General features: G+C 40.6%; 1 protein-coding gene and 1 long non-coding RNA gene across 4 annotated transcripts; one reads left to right on the top strand and one right to left on the bottom strand.

Annotated features, from left to right (window-relative positions):
- The first annotated feature begins 2 nt into the window (after positions 1 to 2).
- On the top strand, positions 3 to 14,175 carry gng13b (guanine nucleotide binding protein (G protein), gamma 13b). 3 transcript variants are annotated; one of them, XM_046416341.1, is made up of 3 exons: positions 3 to 464; positions 8,332 to 8,458; positions 10,593 to 14,175. In XM_046416341.1, the coding sequence occupies exons 2-3, from the start codon at positions 8,361 to 8,363 to the stop codon at positions 10,696 to 10,698; spliced, it is 204 nt and encodes a 67-aa protein (XP_046272297.1). In that variant the 5' UTR covers positions 3 to 464; positions 8,332 to 8,360; the 3' UTR covers positions 10,699 to 14,175. The 3 variants fall into 3 exon arrangements, with proteins under 3 accessions (XP_046272297.1, XP_046272299.1, XP_046272298.1); XM_046416343.1 differs by lacking the exon at positions 3 to 464 and adding an exon at positions 4,745 to 5,457; XM_046416342.1 differs by lacking the exon at positions 3 to 464 and adding an exon at positions 5,468 to 6,084.
- LOC124073821 lies at positions 2,826 to 4,610 on the bottom strand. The gene is made up of 3 exons (XR_006845729.1): positions 4,501 to 4,610; positions 3,478 to 3,607; positions 2,826 to 2,895 (listed from the first exon to the last, which is right to left on the bottom strand). It is a non-coding gene; the product is annotated as an uncharacterized LOC124073821 (long non-coding RNA).
- Positions 14,176 to 19,496: the final 5,321 nt, after the last annotated feature.

Consider the following 19,496-nt stretch of genomic DNA (forward strand, 5'->3'; position numbering starts at 1 on the left):
CACACAAACGGGTGCTCATATAGGAGACTCCCAGCAGAGAAGCGGGCAGTGAACGGCGGAGCGCACACGGGATCAGCTCGTTTAACTTGTCCGCTTCCTATTTCCCCCCGCCTCATTCTCGGGCACCTTCAGCAGCAACAACAAACGGAACTACCGGGCAGACTACCGGGTAAGAAGAGACTCCAACAGACAGCCTCAGACTGGTCGTCATCGTCTGTTTCACTCCGGAGATTGCGGATTTTATCCTTGATCGTTTCCAGTGGATACAGAGAGTGCGCACCGCCTCCCCGAGATAAACAAAGTATCCGGACATTAAGTCTGCTGTTATTTGTGTTGTAGCTGGGAAATAAAATCCTCTATCCAGCTGTCTTCTTCTTCTCGTTCTACTGTCTGTCCTTCCCTCCGGTTTAACTGCACCGGTCAGACTTGGAAAGAGCAACAGCCTCCACCGGCGCATCAGTGAGGTAAGAGATGCGACTGTCTCTTTTAGCCACATTATATAATTAGGCTGTAGTCATTCACCGTGCCTGTTGTGCCAACACAGTGGCTTTCCTCTAATATCCTGATTACAAGCCTTTCTGAAACAATACAGTATTTTGCGTAAAGTAGATACAAAATGGGCATCAAAATGAATCAGATGTATCACAAGCAAAAATGAGAGTTTGTGCATGCAGGTATATCATTAGTCATTTATAGGTGCATTTCAAAGTGCAATAACTTGGGTTGACGATTTCACACTTTGTGCTGTCCGCCTCCAGCATCCCAATACACACACACACACACACACACACACACACACACACACACACATACCCCTCAATACCCGCCCATACAGAACCCACAAACATTACATAAAACTTACATTTCTACTCTGCGCTTCATCCTCCTCCTCTCTCGCTCACTTCTTTTCCTTTTGCCTCTCTTTCTGTGGCCTCACCTGACCCTGTTTTAAGGATAGAGGATGCTTGCCTCCGGCTTTGAGCAGCAACTTTTAAATACGGGGCCGAGACTTAAAGAAGCGAGGAAAATGTGCAAAATGTGTGAAGACTCACATTTAAAGCCTGTACATTATTAAAAGTTGGACTCATAATTCAGTCTGATAAATAAATGTCAAATAAACAACTTTAAATATTCTAAATAACAATATATGAAGAATATCTACATAATGATCAATAAACAGCAAAAACCCTGCAGCCATAGACAGGTTATGAAATAGAAAAACATGTAAAATGCTCCATTTTAACCCTCGCAGCAGCAACATACCCAGACTCAAAGAGACACAAAACACAAAACAGCTGTGTCACTTGTAGTAATTTGTTGGTCATTCTGTGGTCATTTAGCATCTCTCGTTGTTTTTGGTGTCTCTTTGCGGTTGTTTTGCATCTCTTTGTAGTCACTTTACATCATTTTTTTGGTCATGTGTTGTCTCTTGTAGTTCTGCATCTTCTTGTGTTTATTTTCCATCCCTTTGTAGTGATTTTGTGGTCATTTTGCTTTTCTTTGTGCTCATTTGATTGACTTTTCAACAGGAGATGTTTATTGCCACTATATATGGAGGTTTTGATTCAGGTTCCCCTGGGCTCATAGCCCACAGGCCTGTTCAATAGGCCATCCCTCTGGCCCCTCCCCTGGTCCTGATTTTCCTTTTCACCCTGTGGGGGCCACACCCACAGACTTAGGGACAAACACACCCCGATTACAGCTTTGATGGAGATAATCACAATAGGAGAATGGTGGGCCAGATATGTAACAGATGACCTCACAGTGTCCTGACATACATGAAAAACATCTATTCCATCCAGTCCCGCTGATGCTTTTATTGATCAGATCTGATGGATGAGATGTTTCCCCATGTAGTCAGGGACACACTGGTGTGATATCAGCTGGACTGCTCCCAGTCGCTTCAGAGCTTATTGAAGTGCAGAACAGACTGGCTTGTTGTAAAAGCTCAAACATTGTGTGTCAACGCCTAGCATTCATTATCCACAGCAGCATCTCCTCCTCGTTTCAACGGCAAGGAGCCTCGTCTTTTTTTCTTAGTCTCTACTCTCAGCTGGTCAGAGGAGCTCTGCCTGTTCCTTTCTATTTTTAGTCTCTATTTACAATGCAGTAGCTATAGAGGCAAGAAGAGTCTCTCACTCTGTTTCCCTTCATCTGTCGCTTTGCCTGGCGTCTCTGCTTGTGTCTTAGCCTCTTCTCTTAATCTTTGCCTCTTTCACTCTCTTTTTCATGTCCCTTTCACCTTTGGTTTCCTAGTTTTTCCTCCAAGCTGTTACATCCGCCATCATGATAGATCATCAAGTCAAGCAGAGCGATTCAGCACATTAAGCATTGGTTGCAGCTCACCTCAAACTGCCACCTGCTCCACTAACACACACACATACAGACCGTACATTACTGTGTGGGGCTGGGAAGACAGCGGTGGAGACAGGGGGTAGAGGTTAATCTCTGGATGCTTTTGACCCAAATCACTATGCGACCTACATACCCTCCCCTAAAACAACCACCCCTCAGTCCACATCAGACTCCCACCCAAATATATCTGTAAAAAAATAGCACATGCACGCACAGACACACACACAAACAAACAAACACACAACAGCCTTTTGGATGACAAGCCACTCTTTGATTGTACAATACATTTCCGAGGTTCAGTCAGCCAGGCAGAAAAAGTTTGATTAGAAGAGCTCAGAGAATGTTTTTTAATAAAGCAAATGTAATTAACTTGTTCTTCATCTTCCATAATACTTGGGCATAATCTTGAGGCAAACCTGACCTCACTTCATGGCAAAGTGTCCCAGTTTAGACTTATTGCTCCATATCCGCCACTGCATACACACCATCAACCGAACACCACACACTGCTGCTCAGGGCTCTCAATCAACGTTGATTATACTGAAATGTTGAAATACATTAGTAATTTACAGTCAGCCTCAGCTGTATTTTCTGTTTCGTTCTCATAAGCAAATGGTAGCATGCTAAAAATTACATCTGCTAAGGTATATCAGCATGATAGCATCATCACAGTGAACGCGTTAGCATGCTGATGTCATGCCTAAGACAAGCTCACAGAGCTGCTAGCATGGCTGTAGTCTTGTGCTGCTGAGAACTGATTCTGTTATTTCACAGTATTATTGCCAGTCGCCATACGTGTTTGGCAGTCCACAGTGACTTTTGTTATTAAAAATGTACAATATATCAGCTTTGATCCCAATTACGCTAGACTTTCTGCATTGTTATAGCCATGGGGGTTCAAGTGGCACACATTTTGTTCGTCTGCTCATTCAGGGTATGCAAAAAAAACCGATGTTGTACATGAAAAACCCTGGCTGATGTCTAATCTGCTGCAACGTTAAATTATTATTAGGACAACTTACAGTGTATTTCCACAGTTTATCTCTGTTAAAACACATATCCAGAGTACACAGCAACAGGGAGGTCAAATGTCAGCAGGCTGCAGCCCATACACATCCTTACCACATCCTGTGTGAACAAAAAAGCAAACCCATTGGAGTTTGTCCTGATCGCAGATGGTGGAATGGCAGGGGAAAAAGAGACTTCCAACATGTTTACCCTCTTCAGTACAATGAGGGAACCTTTGAGGAAGCTGTGTGACAGTAAGCAGACAAGGGTTTATGAGACTGGTTTATGCTAATTTAACAATGAACTACACCAGCATCTTTAAATGTGACTGCAGGTTTAGGTGGAATGTGTTATTTTGGAACATTTATTAGTAATGACAGAGATTGCTAATGTGCAGAGAAATTGATTAACTGTTTGTGAAAATGAACAAGGAGCACCTACTAACAAGGCATCTATGGAAGACAGCAGAAAACAGATGTCACAGAGCAATGAAAGGAACAAAGGGAGAAATCTGCAGAGGGGAAATCTGCCTCAGTTTCTCTTTTTGATTTATACCCCAAGCCACATGCACCACTTACTATAATTTAGATTTTAGTGAAATTAGTGAAATGTTTACGTATTGTGCTGTGTAAATTTTCTTCAGGTTTTAATTAACTGGTGGTCGAGATGCTGATGATACATTAGTGGGTGCTGAGCAAATGACAAGGTAATTTGAGAAGCAGAGGGAGACAGGACAATGGAAAAGGTAAATGCTGGAGAGATAAGAGAGTGGAAAGAATATAGCCTACACAACTGAGAAATTTAGAATAAGTATGTCATTTTATATTATATATATTATTAGTCTATTTTCTAGTTAGAGTCACATGCAGCATGTGGAATAAAATAAAATAAAATAAATAGACACTGAAGCTGTCACTGCAGATTGCAAGCAGGCATAATCTGTGCTGTGTTGCTCCGCTTCCCTGTATTGTGCACTTTGGCCTCCTGTGTGTCCTCACTGTAATGGATACAGGGAGGCTGAGAGATGAGTGAGATTAGTGAGGAGAAAAAAGAGGAACATTCTTTAAAACCATTCATTTGATTTAAAGGGTTGGCAAGCGATTATTGAGTCTCATTCCCAGGTCGTCAAATACCTACATTTTGGTCTGTTAATGTAGTGCTTGACTCCAAGACACCAACCCCTTCACAAGCTGAGCAGTGCATTCAGATCCAAATGCAGGAGATGATGACAAAAGAATAGTAGGACTCAAAACTGGTGAGCTAATTGGCTGGGAAAAACACTGACAACAGAGCAGGGCTAACCAGGCTGATGCAGGGCAGGTGTGCATTAAAAACAGTGCTGGAAGGAGGGAGGGTGAAGGAAGCAGGCCACACCCACTCAAACGGAGAGACAGAGGAACACTGGGAAACACAGGAGAAACAGGAAACACAGGAAAACACAAGGGAAGTCACTGCGGACACAAACGTGGTTATGGCAAACCCAAAACATCTGTATTTGATGACCTGGAATGACACTTCAACCATCAGCTGTCTCTCTGCAGAATCACTCACCCCACCTTTGACATATTCATACATTATCATACATTACATACAAGTGCCTACTTTTTACAACCTAAGGCAAAATCCTTTTCTTTACAATATTATCTTCTAACAACTAAAGCATGATAAGAAAAAACAAATATGGTAATTCTTAAGTGCTTGGATGATGGCTCAAATCTGATTAAGTCAACACATGACGTGACATGAAAACATGTAACCACCATCTAACCACACATGATACTCAGAATGTGATACCCTCAAAGCACTGAGCTCTGTATGCAAATCTTCAATTTCCACGTGGTACAAATAACGTAGAACATCTGTCGCTTTAAAAAAAAAACATTGCCTGTGAACATAATCCAGGCAGCAAATGACCGTTTGCTAAACCCCGCCCCATATTTGTACTGTCACATCTGTCAAGCTTCCTGTTCTCATACAGAACATCAATAACTGAACTGTGAAGGCAGAACCTCTGGGTTTCCTGTTTAGAATCCCACTGACTTTTGTAACTACACAAATGCGCCATAGGCTAAATGTCACATCTCAACAGAAGAGGTGTGTCCTTTACTCTCATTTCCAGCTACTCTCATCCCAGTCAGTGATGTCAACCAAAATGACAACTGCTGCTAGCAGAGTTTATATGCTCTGGGTCGGTACTTTATCTAACATCCTTATGAGTAGGTTGGTAGGTGACTTTTTAATATTTGAAGATGGCTCGTTTAAACCCTGTAAAGGAGTCACATGCTGTATCATGACATCATGCCAAAAGAATAAGGCTGTGCTGCAGTTACGCAACATTAAATCAATATTCAAACATTTGTTTTTGGAGAACTCTCTGACCATATGCAGTTATTTTCAGCTTAACACTTGATGCATCCATCTTTCAGAAAGACAGCAAGAGAGGAGGAGTAGGAAAAGTGTGAGAATGAGGCAGAGTAGAAGAAAGAAAATTAGACAGTAATGGAGGTATAGGCTGGGAAACCAGTGGACAGAGCAGGCAAATAGGAGTGAAAGTGGGAAAGGGAAGAAAGGGGAAAATACGAATGAAGGAGATGGTGAGTGATGGGAGTAGAAAGAGAAAAACATTCAATCTTCCTGTCGTCTCTGGAGGATGCTGCTGAAACCTGATCTCAGCCAGGAACTGGCCATCGCTCTGCCTCTCTCTCTGTCTGTCTAATATTGGTAAGACACACACACTTTGTCATGTAATATTGCACCTGGCATGTCTCTCAAACTCACAAAGGGACACACGTATACACACACAAATTATTACATATGTCTCTCTGTCATTCTTATTGCCCATCCAAGTCTCGCTGTTTTTGTCCCGCCACAACCTCTTCTTGTCCCTCCTCTTGAATCACTTTTTTGAAGTAGTAATCACAGCAGACTGAGATGCTCAGGAAAAACAAACAAACAAACAAAAAAAGCTTTAAATAGCTGAAATCAGCCAGCCATTTACATGTTAGTCTGAGGCTTTGAAATGTTTGGACAGAGGATTGAATAGCTGTGATCCAATTTCCTTAGTGTCCATTTAGAGGAGGAAAAAAAACATTAATTGCCAGTTATTGTTTATACCTGCTTACTAACTAACACAGCTAAACGATGTGTTAACCAGTGAGCTCTAAAGTTGCTGGTAGGACAATTTTGTTGCTTCAGAATGTCAGCTGTTTCCTGTCTTTATGCCAAGCTGAGCTCACTGGCGGCAGGCTGTAGCCTTCATATTTACTGCACAGACATAAGAGTGGTATCGATCTTCTATAATGCAACTCGCAGCAGGAAATCAAATAAAATGTGCAGCTTTTCACCTTCTAATATGCAATGACTCTCAGGACATACTCAGAAAAAAGCATGTGTTTTTTATTATTAGATTCTTATTTTCAGTGTATATTTAACCCATTTCTCCAACCGCCATTCTAACTGCAGTAGATAGAGAATTTGAGACCATTTCACTAAAAATTCAACAAATGTTATGGTTTGTGCACATCATTAGCATCCTGACAATGTGGTGAAGTAGGTGTTGAATCGGTGCTGCTATTTCCTGTCTGACAAGGCCCCTCACTCACTAAAGTGTCATAAAGGACAATTGCGTAATATCAAGAATTTAAAAAATAGCATTGTTGTTTCTGTGCTGAAGCACTTCAGGGAGATCGATTCTGAGCGCAGACTAGACAAGCACTTGGCTCACCCGAATCCTCAAATGACTCACAGGGGCATGCACACACACACACACACACACACACACACACACAAGAGGGGAAGAGTAGTGATGAGTGGGTTTAGTGGACACAGAACGTGGGTGGGGAGTGAGAGGAAGAGGGCAGGGAGGGAGACAAAGACGCAGCAGAAGAGAATGAAGATAACATTGCTGTAAAGGGTTGGCTGCTGGCGTGTTTAGATTTCTCAGCTGCAGAATCCTGAGTTACACATTCAAATCCAGTTAATAATTATTTATAAAATATATGACGAAGGGAGGCAAGGTGGTGCAGTGGTTAGCGCTGTCGTCTCACAGCAAGAGGGTTCCAGGTTTGAATCCCAGTCTGGGTCCTTCTGTCCGGAGTTTGCATGTTCTCCGTGTGCAAATGTGTGGACCTATGTGTGCCTGAGTGCCTCAGTGGGTTATGTAAAGTCCTAAATATAGTCTGCTCTCTATATGTAGCTACAATTTGCTTACAGCTAACTATCTTTAATACATCCTTACAAGTAGTGTTCTGACTCAGAATTACTGCCTTTCTTTGCATCACACAGTTCTTAATGTGGCAGGGTGTGAAAGTGTGGTGTGGGGGAGGGTTGGTCACTCATCTAACTGAGCTAAGTCCTGTGTTGGGACACCACTACATTTCATAACAACACGTGGGAATGGGAGGGGAAGTGAATGGGAAGCAATGGGATGCAGCAGAAGTGCATGCTGTCATTTCTCTTTTTTTTTTTTTTTGGATAGAAGCAAAAATGTTCTGTTTTTCATCCCTTAAGGTATTGACTATAAACTCTACTCTAGCCTGTAGTCATGAGTTTTGGTATGAAATGCTCCAACTACATGTAGCACTATACAAAAATGAACCAAAATGTGCATAAAATTGATGAGCTGTTAAACTAGTGTCATTTTGGTTGCCAGCGTAATTCAATTTGGCATCCTGATTAATGCTGTGGAACTTTTCCTAAAGCACAGTCTCAAGGACACGATAGAAGGCAACTCAGTGCATCCTGTGGTGTTAAGTAGGTCTGCCAGTTTTGGCAGCACTTGTTTGTACTCTGAATTTAACAGCCACTATTCTTCCTTCCTGTAGGTGGAATCGCAAAGGAGCATTTATAAATCAGATGTACTTTGTTGTTTTTGCTACAGGGCACAGTTGTATTGAGTGTCTGCCTACTATTTGTTAATGCGTGTTATGTACTATAAAAATACAACTCTGGCCTCCCCACTGTGCACAGGTAGAGAAGCCCTACATTAAGCTGCAGCCATGGATGAGATGGACCTGCCCCAGATGAAAAAGGAGGTGGAGAGCCTCAAATACCAGCTGGCATTCAAACGAGAGAAGTCCTCCAAAACAGTGACTGAGTGAGTAGCTAGTCCACAGAAGCTCTACAAGCATCTGCACAGTTAAAGCCCCTCAAAACAAGTGTGACAATTAGCTTGAAAGGTGGAAACAGCTTTGTTTTAGCTAAATACACTGAGAATATCAAAACATTTGTAACAGTCAATTGACACTGTGATGAAAAATGAAAACGTTGACACAAGGGTTTGTAACTGAAAAATTCAAGTCAAAGAAATGTACAAGACAGCAGTTTTAAGCAAAGCAACATCAATACTTTTTGACATTTTGGGTAATACACTTTCCCTGGGTTAGCTGAAAAGATGAATAGCACTGCAGTGGTGTGAAGCTACAGCCAGCAGCCATGAGCATAAAGAAGACAAACAGGGGAAATAGATAGACTTGCCCTATGGAAAAGTAACAAACAAACTAGAATAAACAAATAAACTAAGCTATGCTGGTCATGCTCATGCTGGTGGTAGCTTCATAAGTACCATACCATGAGAGTGTCAGTGATCTTCTCACTTAACTCCTGACAATACAGTGATTGTATTTCACAAAACTATTCCTTCAATAAACGATATTATAATATTCTTACTTTATATGCGACGGAACATAATTATCATTAAGTGAAGACTATGGGGAGATATTTAGAATAAAAGCATAAGTTATGACAGACTTAGAAGTTCATCAGCGGTTGGCGGCACTGATGACTTTTGCTCTATGGCCATTTACTACATGAGCTACGAGATGACTTCGTCTCATCTTACATATAAGTTAAACTGAGAGAAGACGATTAGCTCTCAAAAACAGCGCAGCTATTTGAGAGAACCAGAGGTGTCCTCAGCGCAGAGGGCTGTGTCTGTACTCGACTCTGGAGTACATAACATTCTGTTTCATATACCCATATTCATATGTTTTCATATACTCTTGGTAAAACAAGAGACATCCACATATAGAAGCAAATGAAAGAGCACAGACAGTAAATAGATGTTATAACTATAATAAGAATTAATTCTCTTTCACATCAAACATCATTGAGATATGAGTGGAAAGGATTGTTCTTATGACTGCATCTTGACTCAAACAAAGCTTAATCACTTGATCTGCTACTTCAGTGCATTTTTAAGAACAAATATTACTGGGAATGCAACAAAAGACAGCAGAATTCACATTATATACTCCAGGTTTCAACTTGTTTTTGTTTAAAGACACTCAGCCACCACACTGTAAATGTGGAGATCAAGAGTTTATGAGACAGTTAAGTAAAATATTACAAATGTCTATTGCATTGTTGTGTTATAAGAAAAAAGCCCATTTCCCAAAAGTAAGGTTTACATTTTTCTCAAATCAAAAATCAGTGGCCATTGATGACCAGTGCTCAAAAGCTCCAGTACAAGGGTACCTTGTAGAGGCCAAGAAATATCTGCTGGATAAGACAGCAGCAGTCATTCCACCACAATGTTAAAACAGTGATATGACTACATTAACTAATGCTGCCTTGAAGGCCACAGTCCCAGCCGCAGCACACATCACATCAAAGCTGCAGCCATCATTCACACTCTCTTTGTCTGTCTCATTCTCTCACTGCTGGGCCAGCAGATCAAGGGCCATGGAAACTGTGGCTTCATCTGAGGCTTCATCAGCACTTCTTTAAAAACAAAAAAAAAAAAACAGGAGTAGCAGTGATTGAAAGTGTGCATAGTTTTTCTCAAGTAAAGTACAGTTATGCTGTGGATAATTAACTGAATATAAAGTGAGACTCTATAACCCTTGAGAGATTACATAACATATCCTTCCTTCTACACTCATCTAATCATCACTGATATATATTGTGAAGGGCTACTTTCAAGTGTTAAAGCTTAAAGGACAGCTGTAAAATATTCTTCACTGGTTAAACAAAAAGACTAAAATAACTATTTTTGAAAAAAAGGATCCAAAAAGTAGCTGTAGAAGTAAATGTAATTAGTTACTTCTGGTCTATGGTCACTCAGATTCTCCCTGACTCTCTTGCCTTGTATGGAAAAGAGGAAAAGTTAATATAGGATGGATTGTGGCAATAAACTTTCCCCGGAATTTGAAAAATGTCTCTGTCACTCTCTCTCTCTCTCTCTCTCTCTCTCTCTCTCTCTCTCTCTCTCTCTCTCTCTCTCCACAAAGCTTGGTAAAGTGGATAGAGGACGGCGTCCCAGAGGATCCTTTCTTGAATCCGGAACTGATGAAGAACAACCCATGGGTGGAGAAAGGAAAGTGCATCCTTCTCTAGAAGAAAGCGACCACCCTACCATAACCTTTCATCTTAAATCGTCCTGACCAACACGCACCCGCAGATGACCCCCAAACCTGACCCTCCTGACCCGACCCGTGAAGGCCATGGCAGGACCCCCTAACCTCTCACCGTGAATGTACAACAGCTGATATCTCCCACCTTTCCCAAACACACATCCCAACAAGGGCAGAAGAAATCACACAGAGACACACACTCACACAACATCACTCCAAACTTTGGGATTTTTTTCCCTGACTGCCACACATTCACTGCAAGTTTATTCCTGCCACGGCAATGCATCATCAGTACTATGATATATGATGATGATGTTCAATACTCTTATTACATGTCTCTATATGGATGTATGATGACTTATTTATGCAGCTGCTAGTCACAAGCTTTCTCTCTTCATTTGCAGTCTCACTGTGAGCGCAGCATTTTTTTTTCTTCCAATTTGATCACTTAAATAAACTGTAGAGTCACATTCTCAATGCCAGACTGACTGTAGATCTGTTGGGTTTGTTCTGTGTAAACAAATGATCATAAGACCAAAACTAATTTTTCACATTTAACTGAAAATTAATAGAATGCACAAGTCTGTGAATGACAAAATAATATCACTGAAGTTGTTAACAGCTCACCAAAACTTATCAAACTATTTATAGCATCCCGTAATGATTTATGATTAAATGAAGCTCATTTATAGCACTACAGTATACACCAAGGATTTGCTGGTATTGGCTTACAGATCATGGTTTTAATAGCTTAAGATTTCCTATGACTGTACTGTATACAATTTGCTTGATGTAAACAAAGCAAGATTCTTGTTCACCATCAAGCTTTTCTGCTCAATTTAGACGTTATTACAAGTGTCTCACATATGGATTAAATGCAGATGTGATTGAATTCACTTTAATTGACACTTAACTACATGCATCAGCAAGATCACATGTGGTGATGCAGCCTTACTGGAAAAAACCTAACCTATTGGTTCTTATGGTGCATATTGAGATTCTAAACGTTTAACTTATTATTAACTCATTATGCATAATTAAAAACAACAGCACTGTTACAGATCTAAAGATAAGATGAATTCCAAGGATTTTTGTTATGCGTACACAAGCTTATTTGTAGTCTGAAGTTTCAGTATGCTTGAAACAAACTAGTTTCATATTCAGTGTGGTCAGTGTTTTATTAGAACATCAGAAGGCAAAAAAGTTGTTCCCAACTCATAGGGACAACTGAGGCCTTGAATGAATTTATGACAGTGAATTCCCCGAATGTGACTCCTACAGTTTTCATATTTACTTTTGATATCACAAAAATAGCAAAGCATGATTATCGCATTTATATTCTGCAGTATCACTAAGTCAGAAAGTGTCATAGCAGCTCTGTTTGTGTTGTCAGAGCAGAATGAAGCTATGGTCCTCTGGAGAGGGTTTCGAGTTTACTGCTCCTTCTTCTCCTTAGCTACAGCCCCCGCGGATGACACACACACACACACACACAATCAACATGCAAACGAAACATGCACGCACACTATTGCTCCACACATGTACAGACGGACCCCTTTAACTTAATAACTTATTGATTAATATGTAGTTTGTTTATTTATTTATTTATTCATTGATGAGAACTTTCTCCCACCTTAGTTTTTGTTTCCTATGTCTGCACCCCCTCTTCCTCATATGCCACCTTGAAAGAACAAAAAGAGAAAATGACCAAAAAATCGACTACACCTTGCCAGATCACCATCTACTACTGCCTTGTACACAGTTTCCTTAAAACAAGAATGTAAATATGCGGCATGATCACAGCTGACCTCAGAACTGGCCTGCGTGTGCGTGCATGTGACTGTAATTGTGTGTTTATGTGTGCATTTTTTAACTGTGCATACATTTGGATGATAGCATTTGGATGACAGGCTCCTTTGCAGATTGTGAAGACACACATATACATTCACACACATGCAGTTACACACACAGGTAGGCCTGAGGCCGAGCAGATCAACGAAACACACACGCACACACACACTGCTTAGTGAGTATGTGTATGAGAGGAGGAGTGGCAAGGATGTGGGGTTCTCTAAATGACTTGGGACAGGGGAGCCTCACATCACCTCAGTACTGTAATGAGTCTCATTATACACATTTTCTTCAAGATGACCCATTTCCCTAAAGGCTACTCAGTGCTTGACTTTGCTTCTATTAGATATAAGTGCAAATATTTCATTTTCCTGTATGTATTAAACCAAATATGAACAATTATATTGCCCATGATGAGCTAAAAAATTGATAATGATTTTATCAAATATGCTCGCATCTTAGACTGTGCGTCTTATTTGCTGTAATTTTTTTCTTTAAAAAATTATTAAAAAATACATTTGGGCAACACAATAACAAATGTGAATGAAAAATTGTGAATTTAGGATAACAGTAAGTATATATGCAACAAAATGAAGCCAAATGGAACCATTTCAGAAGCCATCCAGAGGCATGTTCAGCATGTATTCCCCAGTGTTAGACTCAAGTTTATTGCTTCCTTCATTTGATTTTAGGATTCAAAACCTTTTTAGCTCACACAGCACCATTAGAAAACTAACAAAATTGCTGTTTCCTACGGTCTCACAGAGGCCGAGCTCCAAAGGTACATGAGAGGATCCCTGAGTCTGCCTGTCCCTTGTCTGTTTTCTGTTCAGCAACTGTAATTTTACTTGTTTGGTTTGTTTTTATATAATCTGAACGTGCGTACGTATGTATGTTATTACTATTATAATGACAGCATAAAATCTTGTCTAAATATCTAGCAACATATTCCTTGTGAGAGTGCTTTGGGAAAATTATGCATCAGATCAAGTCCTAGTGTAAAGATGACAATGAGCAATAAATTAAAGATCATTTTTTATTGAATGTTTTACAAAAACATCTATCTTATTGAATAAAGTAGAAGATTTTTAGACAGCTCGGTTGTTTTGGTTGGTTTGTATGTGTTTTGTATGTACCTGCTTTAGCAGTGTATACTTTAAACTGCAAGTCTAGGAGGTGCCTATTTCCAGACCTTTGAATCACTGGTTCCATCTCCCATTATCTATGATTTAAATACTGTAAATTTGGTGTTGTGACAGCTGTAGGTACCAGAGAAAATGGGGATGACATCCTCCATTGCCAGTGCCAGACAAATGGCTATATCAATGAAGTGACAGTGCAGTGATAGTGACAGAAATATTGCCCCAATAATTAAAACAAGCATGGATGAAATCATCCATACAGGTTGTCAAGTTGAAGTTAACAAATCTTGAACTGGCATATTTAAACATTAAAGAAGCTTTGCCTTGTTTGGGGTAAGAAAATGCCCCCTCCATTTGGAAAACTTTGCATCTCACTTGGGCAGGTGGTAAAATAAAATTTAGCATAAAAGGAGTGAAGCATTGCACATGGGCCTTACCGGTTGGGCACCCGTGAAAAAATGGTGACGGGTAAAGATATTTATGACGTGAAGCACAAGTGAACATTTGAGTTATCCTGGAGACTGAAGTTTAATTGGGTGTGTGTGGAAATCTAATTATGTATTGGGAAAAGTGAAAAAAACAAAAAAAAAAAACAAAATCCAAAAACATTAACATCAAACCCTATTTGTTCTATTACTTTCCTGGGCTTGAATCATTTCAGCCTCTCAGAAAAGCTTTGGCATATGTTAATAGAACTACTTGACACAACTACAAGTCAGAAAGGAGGCAGGCTAAAGTTGGTTGTTTCTCCTTCGTAGACCACAACACTTGGCTAAATAAGATAGAAATAATGTTCATGACCACAATAACATTCATGGTCATGGAAAGTCTGGTTATCTAGCTTACCAGCTGATTATCACCATAGCTTGTCAAGAAATGTATTTATATTTTAAGGTGGTGTACTTGCCATCAAAATCTTTTTTTCTGCCTATTGTAATTTTGCAGGGTTTCAATTTGATGTTTCTTAGCCAAGAAAAGTTCTTTGTAGAGCAAATATACTATATAGCCTGCTAATGCCCTATAGGCTAGAAAGTTCTTGGTAGTTTTCTCCTTAATGGATCCTTCATACAAAAACGTGACTAAATCCTCCAAGAAATGGTTAGGAAATCTAGCTGTCTTCCAGCTATAGATATCATGGTAGGCTTTAGGCTGTTTGGGTTTTCAAGAAGTAAAATTCAAACCTTCAAATTCTTAGCATCCTTTACTGCCTCTGTTTTTTCTCCTGCCTTTCTTCTTCCCTTTTGCTGGGCTTCAGTATGTTTCCTTGGCAGAGAAACTGCATTTCTTTGGCTCCAACCACCAGGGTTTCATTTGATTACCTCCATTTTATGTTTTTCAGCCTCCTGGAGTAGCTCTGCCTCCGGGATATGTATGCAAAACTCTTAAATTCAAATCTGCAAGAGAAGACAGAAATGACTGATTGAACAAGATACCTGGAGAGAAACTAAAAGAGACTGAGAGATGGGAGGTAGAGAAAGGAGGCAGATGGTCCTATAGAAGGCTACACTCAAGGGAAAGACAGAAAGCTACAATCTCTTCTTCTCCTTCCCCTCCACTGCTTCTTGTAACTCATGAATAATAGAAAACAGGAGATATTGGAGGGCTCTCCCTTTTTTCACCCTGTCACTGCCTCTTGGTCTCTCACTTTCTCTTTCCTTCTCTGTCTATCCTGACCATTTTCTCATTTTCTGCATCTCATCCCTTGCACGTCTCCCACAATATTATTCCTCTGTGTACTATGAGGAAGATTTATATAACAACATTAACCAGTGTGTCCAAGCAAAAAATATATCACCTGAACTGCTGGAGAGTACAGCATGTAAGCCATTAAACCCACTTGTTTCAGATCAGAATCAAAATCAGAAACAGGTTTATTGCAAGGCATGTTTTCACAAAGAGGGAATTTGCTCTGCTGCCGTAATCCATAACAGTCCAAATTTAGAGGAAGAACATAGAGGAAGAACAAAGAGGCCTGCTGCAAAAGTAAAATACAAACCAAAAAATAAATAAATAAATTTAAAAAAAAAAATAGAAATTGGCATTACAAAAATGAAAAGATATAGGTAAAGATCCAGTGTGTAGGATTAAAGAGGATTTGGAGACAGAAATTGAATACAATAAGGACAAAAGCCTGCGCCTTTCGTATCAACAGTGGGAGTCCACCATGTTGCACTGCCATGTTTTTACAGCACAGAACAGACAAACAAAACAGAAACTAATACCAAAATAAACAAAACTTTTGGTTTAGCGGCCACCAAAGGGGAGGAAGGATGTTCAGCTGGTTGCAATTTCCAATCAAACCATGTTTAAAATCAGTGAAATGTGGAAAAATATTGACTGAACAAATGTGCATGTTCAGAGTATAAACAAAAAGTTCAATGTGCAACAAAATGAAACAGACTAAGTTAGATGATACTTTATGCTAATGTAATGTGCCATGTCTATGGGGCAGGTTAAAGTCAGGGATAAAACAGTGTACACTGGGGCAGTCATTCACTGCGTCATCTTGGAAGATAGCAGATCTATCTCACTCTCTTCGGATGAGCTCATGTACAACATATTCTTCGTACACATAAAAAGTGGAATTAATCAGCAATAAAATACACTTTGATTAATTCAATACACACATGAATTTTGCTGCTAGTTTTACTTAATTACAGTTTCCACTGTCAAGAGTTAATGTTCACACTCAACTATAAAACTTATACTTAAAGCTTAATTACCTTAAAGGCTGATTACCCAGCCAAGTTGTTTTTTAATCATCATGTGGGCTCCAGACTAACTTTTTTTTTTTTTTTTACCACTGTCCCAAGAAGCTTTATTTAAACTGTCTACAAATCAAAGTGTTGTTTCTTTGGGCTGTTAAAGTATTAGTATTCAAATGACTTTTCCCTCCAAACTGTACGCTAAAATAGCCAACTTCAGTATGTTTCTTCACTGTTAAATTGCTGTGTTCTCACATTAAACGGCAATGAACATTTCAATGCTTCAGGTTACTCTGAACAGGCACTCTCAGTCCTATTGTGTTCAGCTCCATTAGCCATAAGCCATTAGGTCCACCAAACACACCTCAGAACTCTGTTGCCGACTGGCCACTAACAGCTAGTAGAGCCAGCTCTCCTCCTGCTTATTTCAGCACAGATTTGTTGTTCACACATATAGAATTGGACAGCACAGCGGTGCAGTGGTTAGCACTGTCGTGTCACAGCAACAGGGTCCCAGGTTTGTTCCAGGTCTGGGACTTTCTGTGCGGAGTTTGCATGTTCTCCCTGTGCCTGTGTGGGTTTTCTCTGGGTACTCCGGCTTCCTCCCCCAATCCCAAAAACATACACATTAGGTTAATTAGCTATTCTACATTTCCACTAGGCGTGAGTGTGTGAGCATGTGTGGTTGTCTGTCTTCTGACTGACTGGCGATAAGTCCGGGGTGTATTCCACCTCTCATCCATTGTCATCTGGGATAGGCTCCAGCCCTCTCTGTGAGCCTGCACAGATAAGCAGCATAGAACATAAATGGATGGACTGTGTCCTTTTGGATATCAACACATCATATTTTTCATAGGGCAGTGGTTAGCACTGTCACCTCATAGCAAGAGGGTTCCAGGTTCGAATCCTGGTCTGGGCCCTTCTATGTGGAGTTTTCATGTTCTCCCTGTGCCTGCGTGGGTTTTCTCCGGGTACTCCGGCTTCCTCCCACAATACCAAAAACATGCACATTAGGTTAACTGGCTACTCTACATTGCCCCTAGCTGTGAGTGTGAGAGTGTGTGGTTGTTTGTCTTCGTGTGTTGGCCCTGCGATTGACTGGCGACCAGTCCAGGGTGTACCCCGCCTCTCGCCCGTAGTCAGCTGGGATAGGCTCCAGCTCCCCCGCGACCCTGACAGATAAGTGGTATAGAAAATGGATGGATGGATGGATATTTTTCATAGGTGTCATTCTGAGTAGTCAACCAGTGATAGTAATTATACTAGCAACAATTTTTGGTCGTTCAAAACAAATTTTCTTTCAGTCCCACTATGACAGGACCCCATAAGTCTCTCCAGTCCTGTTTGTACTCTGTGCATCAAATGAAGTAACATTATCGTACATCTTAGCTCTTGAGAGCAATTGCAGTCTCAATGTTTTTTTACACTATTTTGGGAAATCTTGAGAACTCCAGAAATTGAGGGAAAAAAACTTCAACCAGTCCCTAGACTTTCGTATATTAATGGTTCAAATGACAGTTTAAACTGGTATTGTTTGGTGATCTTCAGAGCGTGCAATACAGCTCCATAAAATCATGCAGAGAGGATGACATCTCAGCTTTCATTTATATTACATTCATGCATTTTCAACCTTGGTGTGTTAATTCAATGTCAAATTGTATGTTATATATATATTGAATAAAAGGAAGAGGAGATGATGGGACAACTGACTCTTGTTCAGGGTGTGTCTGTCTGCTTTTTATGGGTCACCTCCCCTCAATCCCTTCAACACACACTGACACTCACATGCACTCACTAATGCACTCAATCCCCCTCACCCTCGCTGCTAAATCCTCACCCCCATTGTCCCTTTCCCCCTGAAATCCTCAAACCATCAGCTTTCCTCAATACACACGCACACACACACACACACATAGACTCCACCCGTCTCCTCACCCCCAGTCTGTCTGCAGTCAGGGCTAATGCACTGGTTAATGGCCCTCTAACCCCCCTATCCACTCTCAGATTACACTCTCACGCACACAAGAATACACACAAGCACACATATCAGTACATCACTGCATGCATGTGCACATCCACACGTAGACTTAAATACACACTGGTAAGCAAGGACATGTGTTCATACCCACACACACACACATGCACACATGCACACAAAACAGACACTAATGGCCTGTTGGTCCTCCGCATGTACATTCACGAGTGGATTAGGATTAACAATCCACTCGCAACACCACTACACGCACACATATATACACACACACACACAGGCAAGCACAAACACAGCGCATACAAAGAGAACCAGAACCAATCTCTAATGCACATTCTGCTGGTGGTGATAATCTCTCTCTCTCACACCCACCACGTACACCAGGCCGACTGCTCTCTGTTCTGCTGAGGTCACCACATGCCATCTAATCTGAGAGTTTTAATCCATGCTTTTGGGGACCTTCTCCCACAGATAAGCAGCACACCCCCCCTCCCAAGTTCTCTCGCAAGTGCACCATTCTGTGTTCAGATGGCTGAAGCACTGGATACAGAAAATCCACATAATAGTACATATTGTTTTACTAGTTGGTTTCAGAACATTGGAACATGCAACAAGGAACATTTTATAATTTGTGCCAAGCAAATGTGAATTTGCTTTGAACAAATTCTCTCTGCTCAATTCACTTCATGTTATCAGTCTGTACACCTCTAGTTTGCTAACAAGCCAGGGAGAATGTAACCAAGTATTATCATGCTATCACACAGTGGTGTGCAAGTCAAAGAGATGCAACAGCAGCTCTATTTTATTTTCAGTTGAATCTTTCCATTGATTTCACATAAACTGAGCTTTTAAGTCAAGGTCATGTGCCACTGCTTTACAGAAGTAACTGTAAGATCTGTTTGTTTTTCTCTATGACATGTTTTTGCTATTTTTGGCATTCAAAAACATTCTGTCTCTGCTTGACTCTACCTCCCGTAGCTCAAAATGTTTACTGTCCCTTTCTGCCTTAGGTTTCTCAAATGATATGATCTAAGTAAGTCTCTGTCTGGTTGTCTCCCTGCCTGGTCCTGCAGATTACTGTTGTGATCCGCTG

This window comes from Scatophagus argus, chromosome 16, assembly GCF_020382885.2.
Source record: "Scatophagus argus isolate fScaArg1 chromosome 16, fScaArg1.pri, whole genome shotgun sequence".
NCBI lineage: Eukaryota > Metazoa > Chordata > Actinopteri > Scatophagidae > Scatophagus > Scatophagus argus.

Excerpts from the sequence above, each read along its gene's own strand:
- gng13b (XM_046416341.1), top strand. The coding sequence starts at position 8,361 with ATGGATGAGATGGACCTGCCCCAGATGAAAAAGGAGGTGGAGAGCCTC. Across the intron at positions 8,459-10,592 it reads TCCTCCAAAACAGTGACTGA|CTTGGTAAAGTGGATAGAGG; the intron begins GTGAGTAGCTAG and ends CTCTCCACAAAG.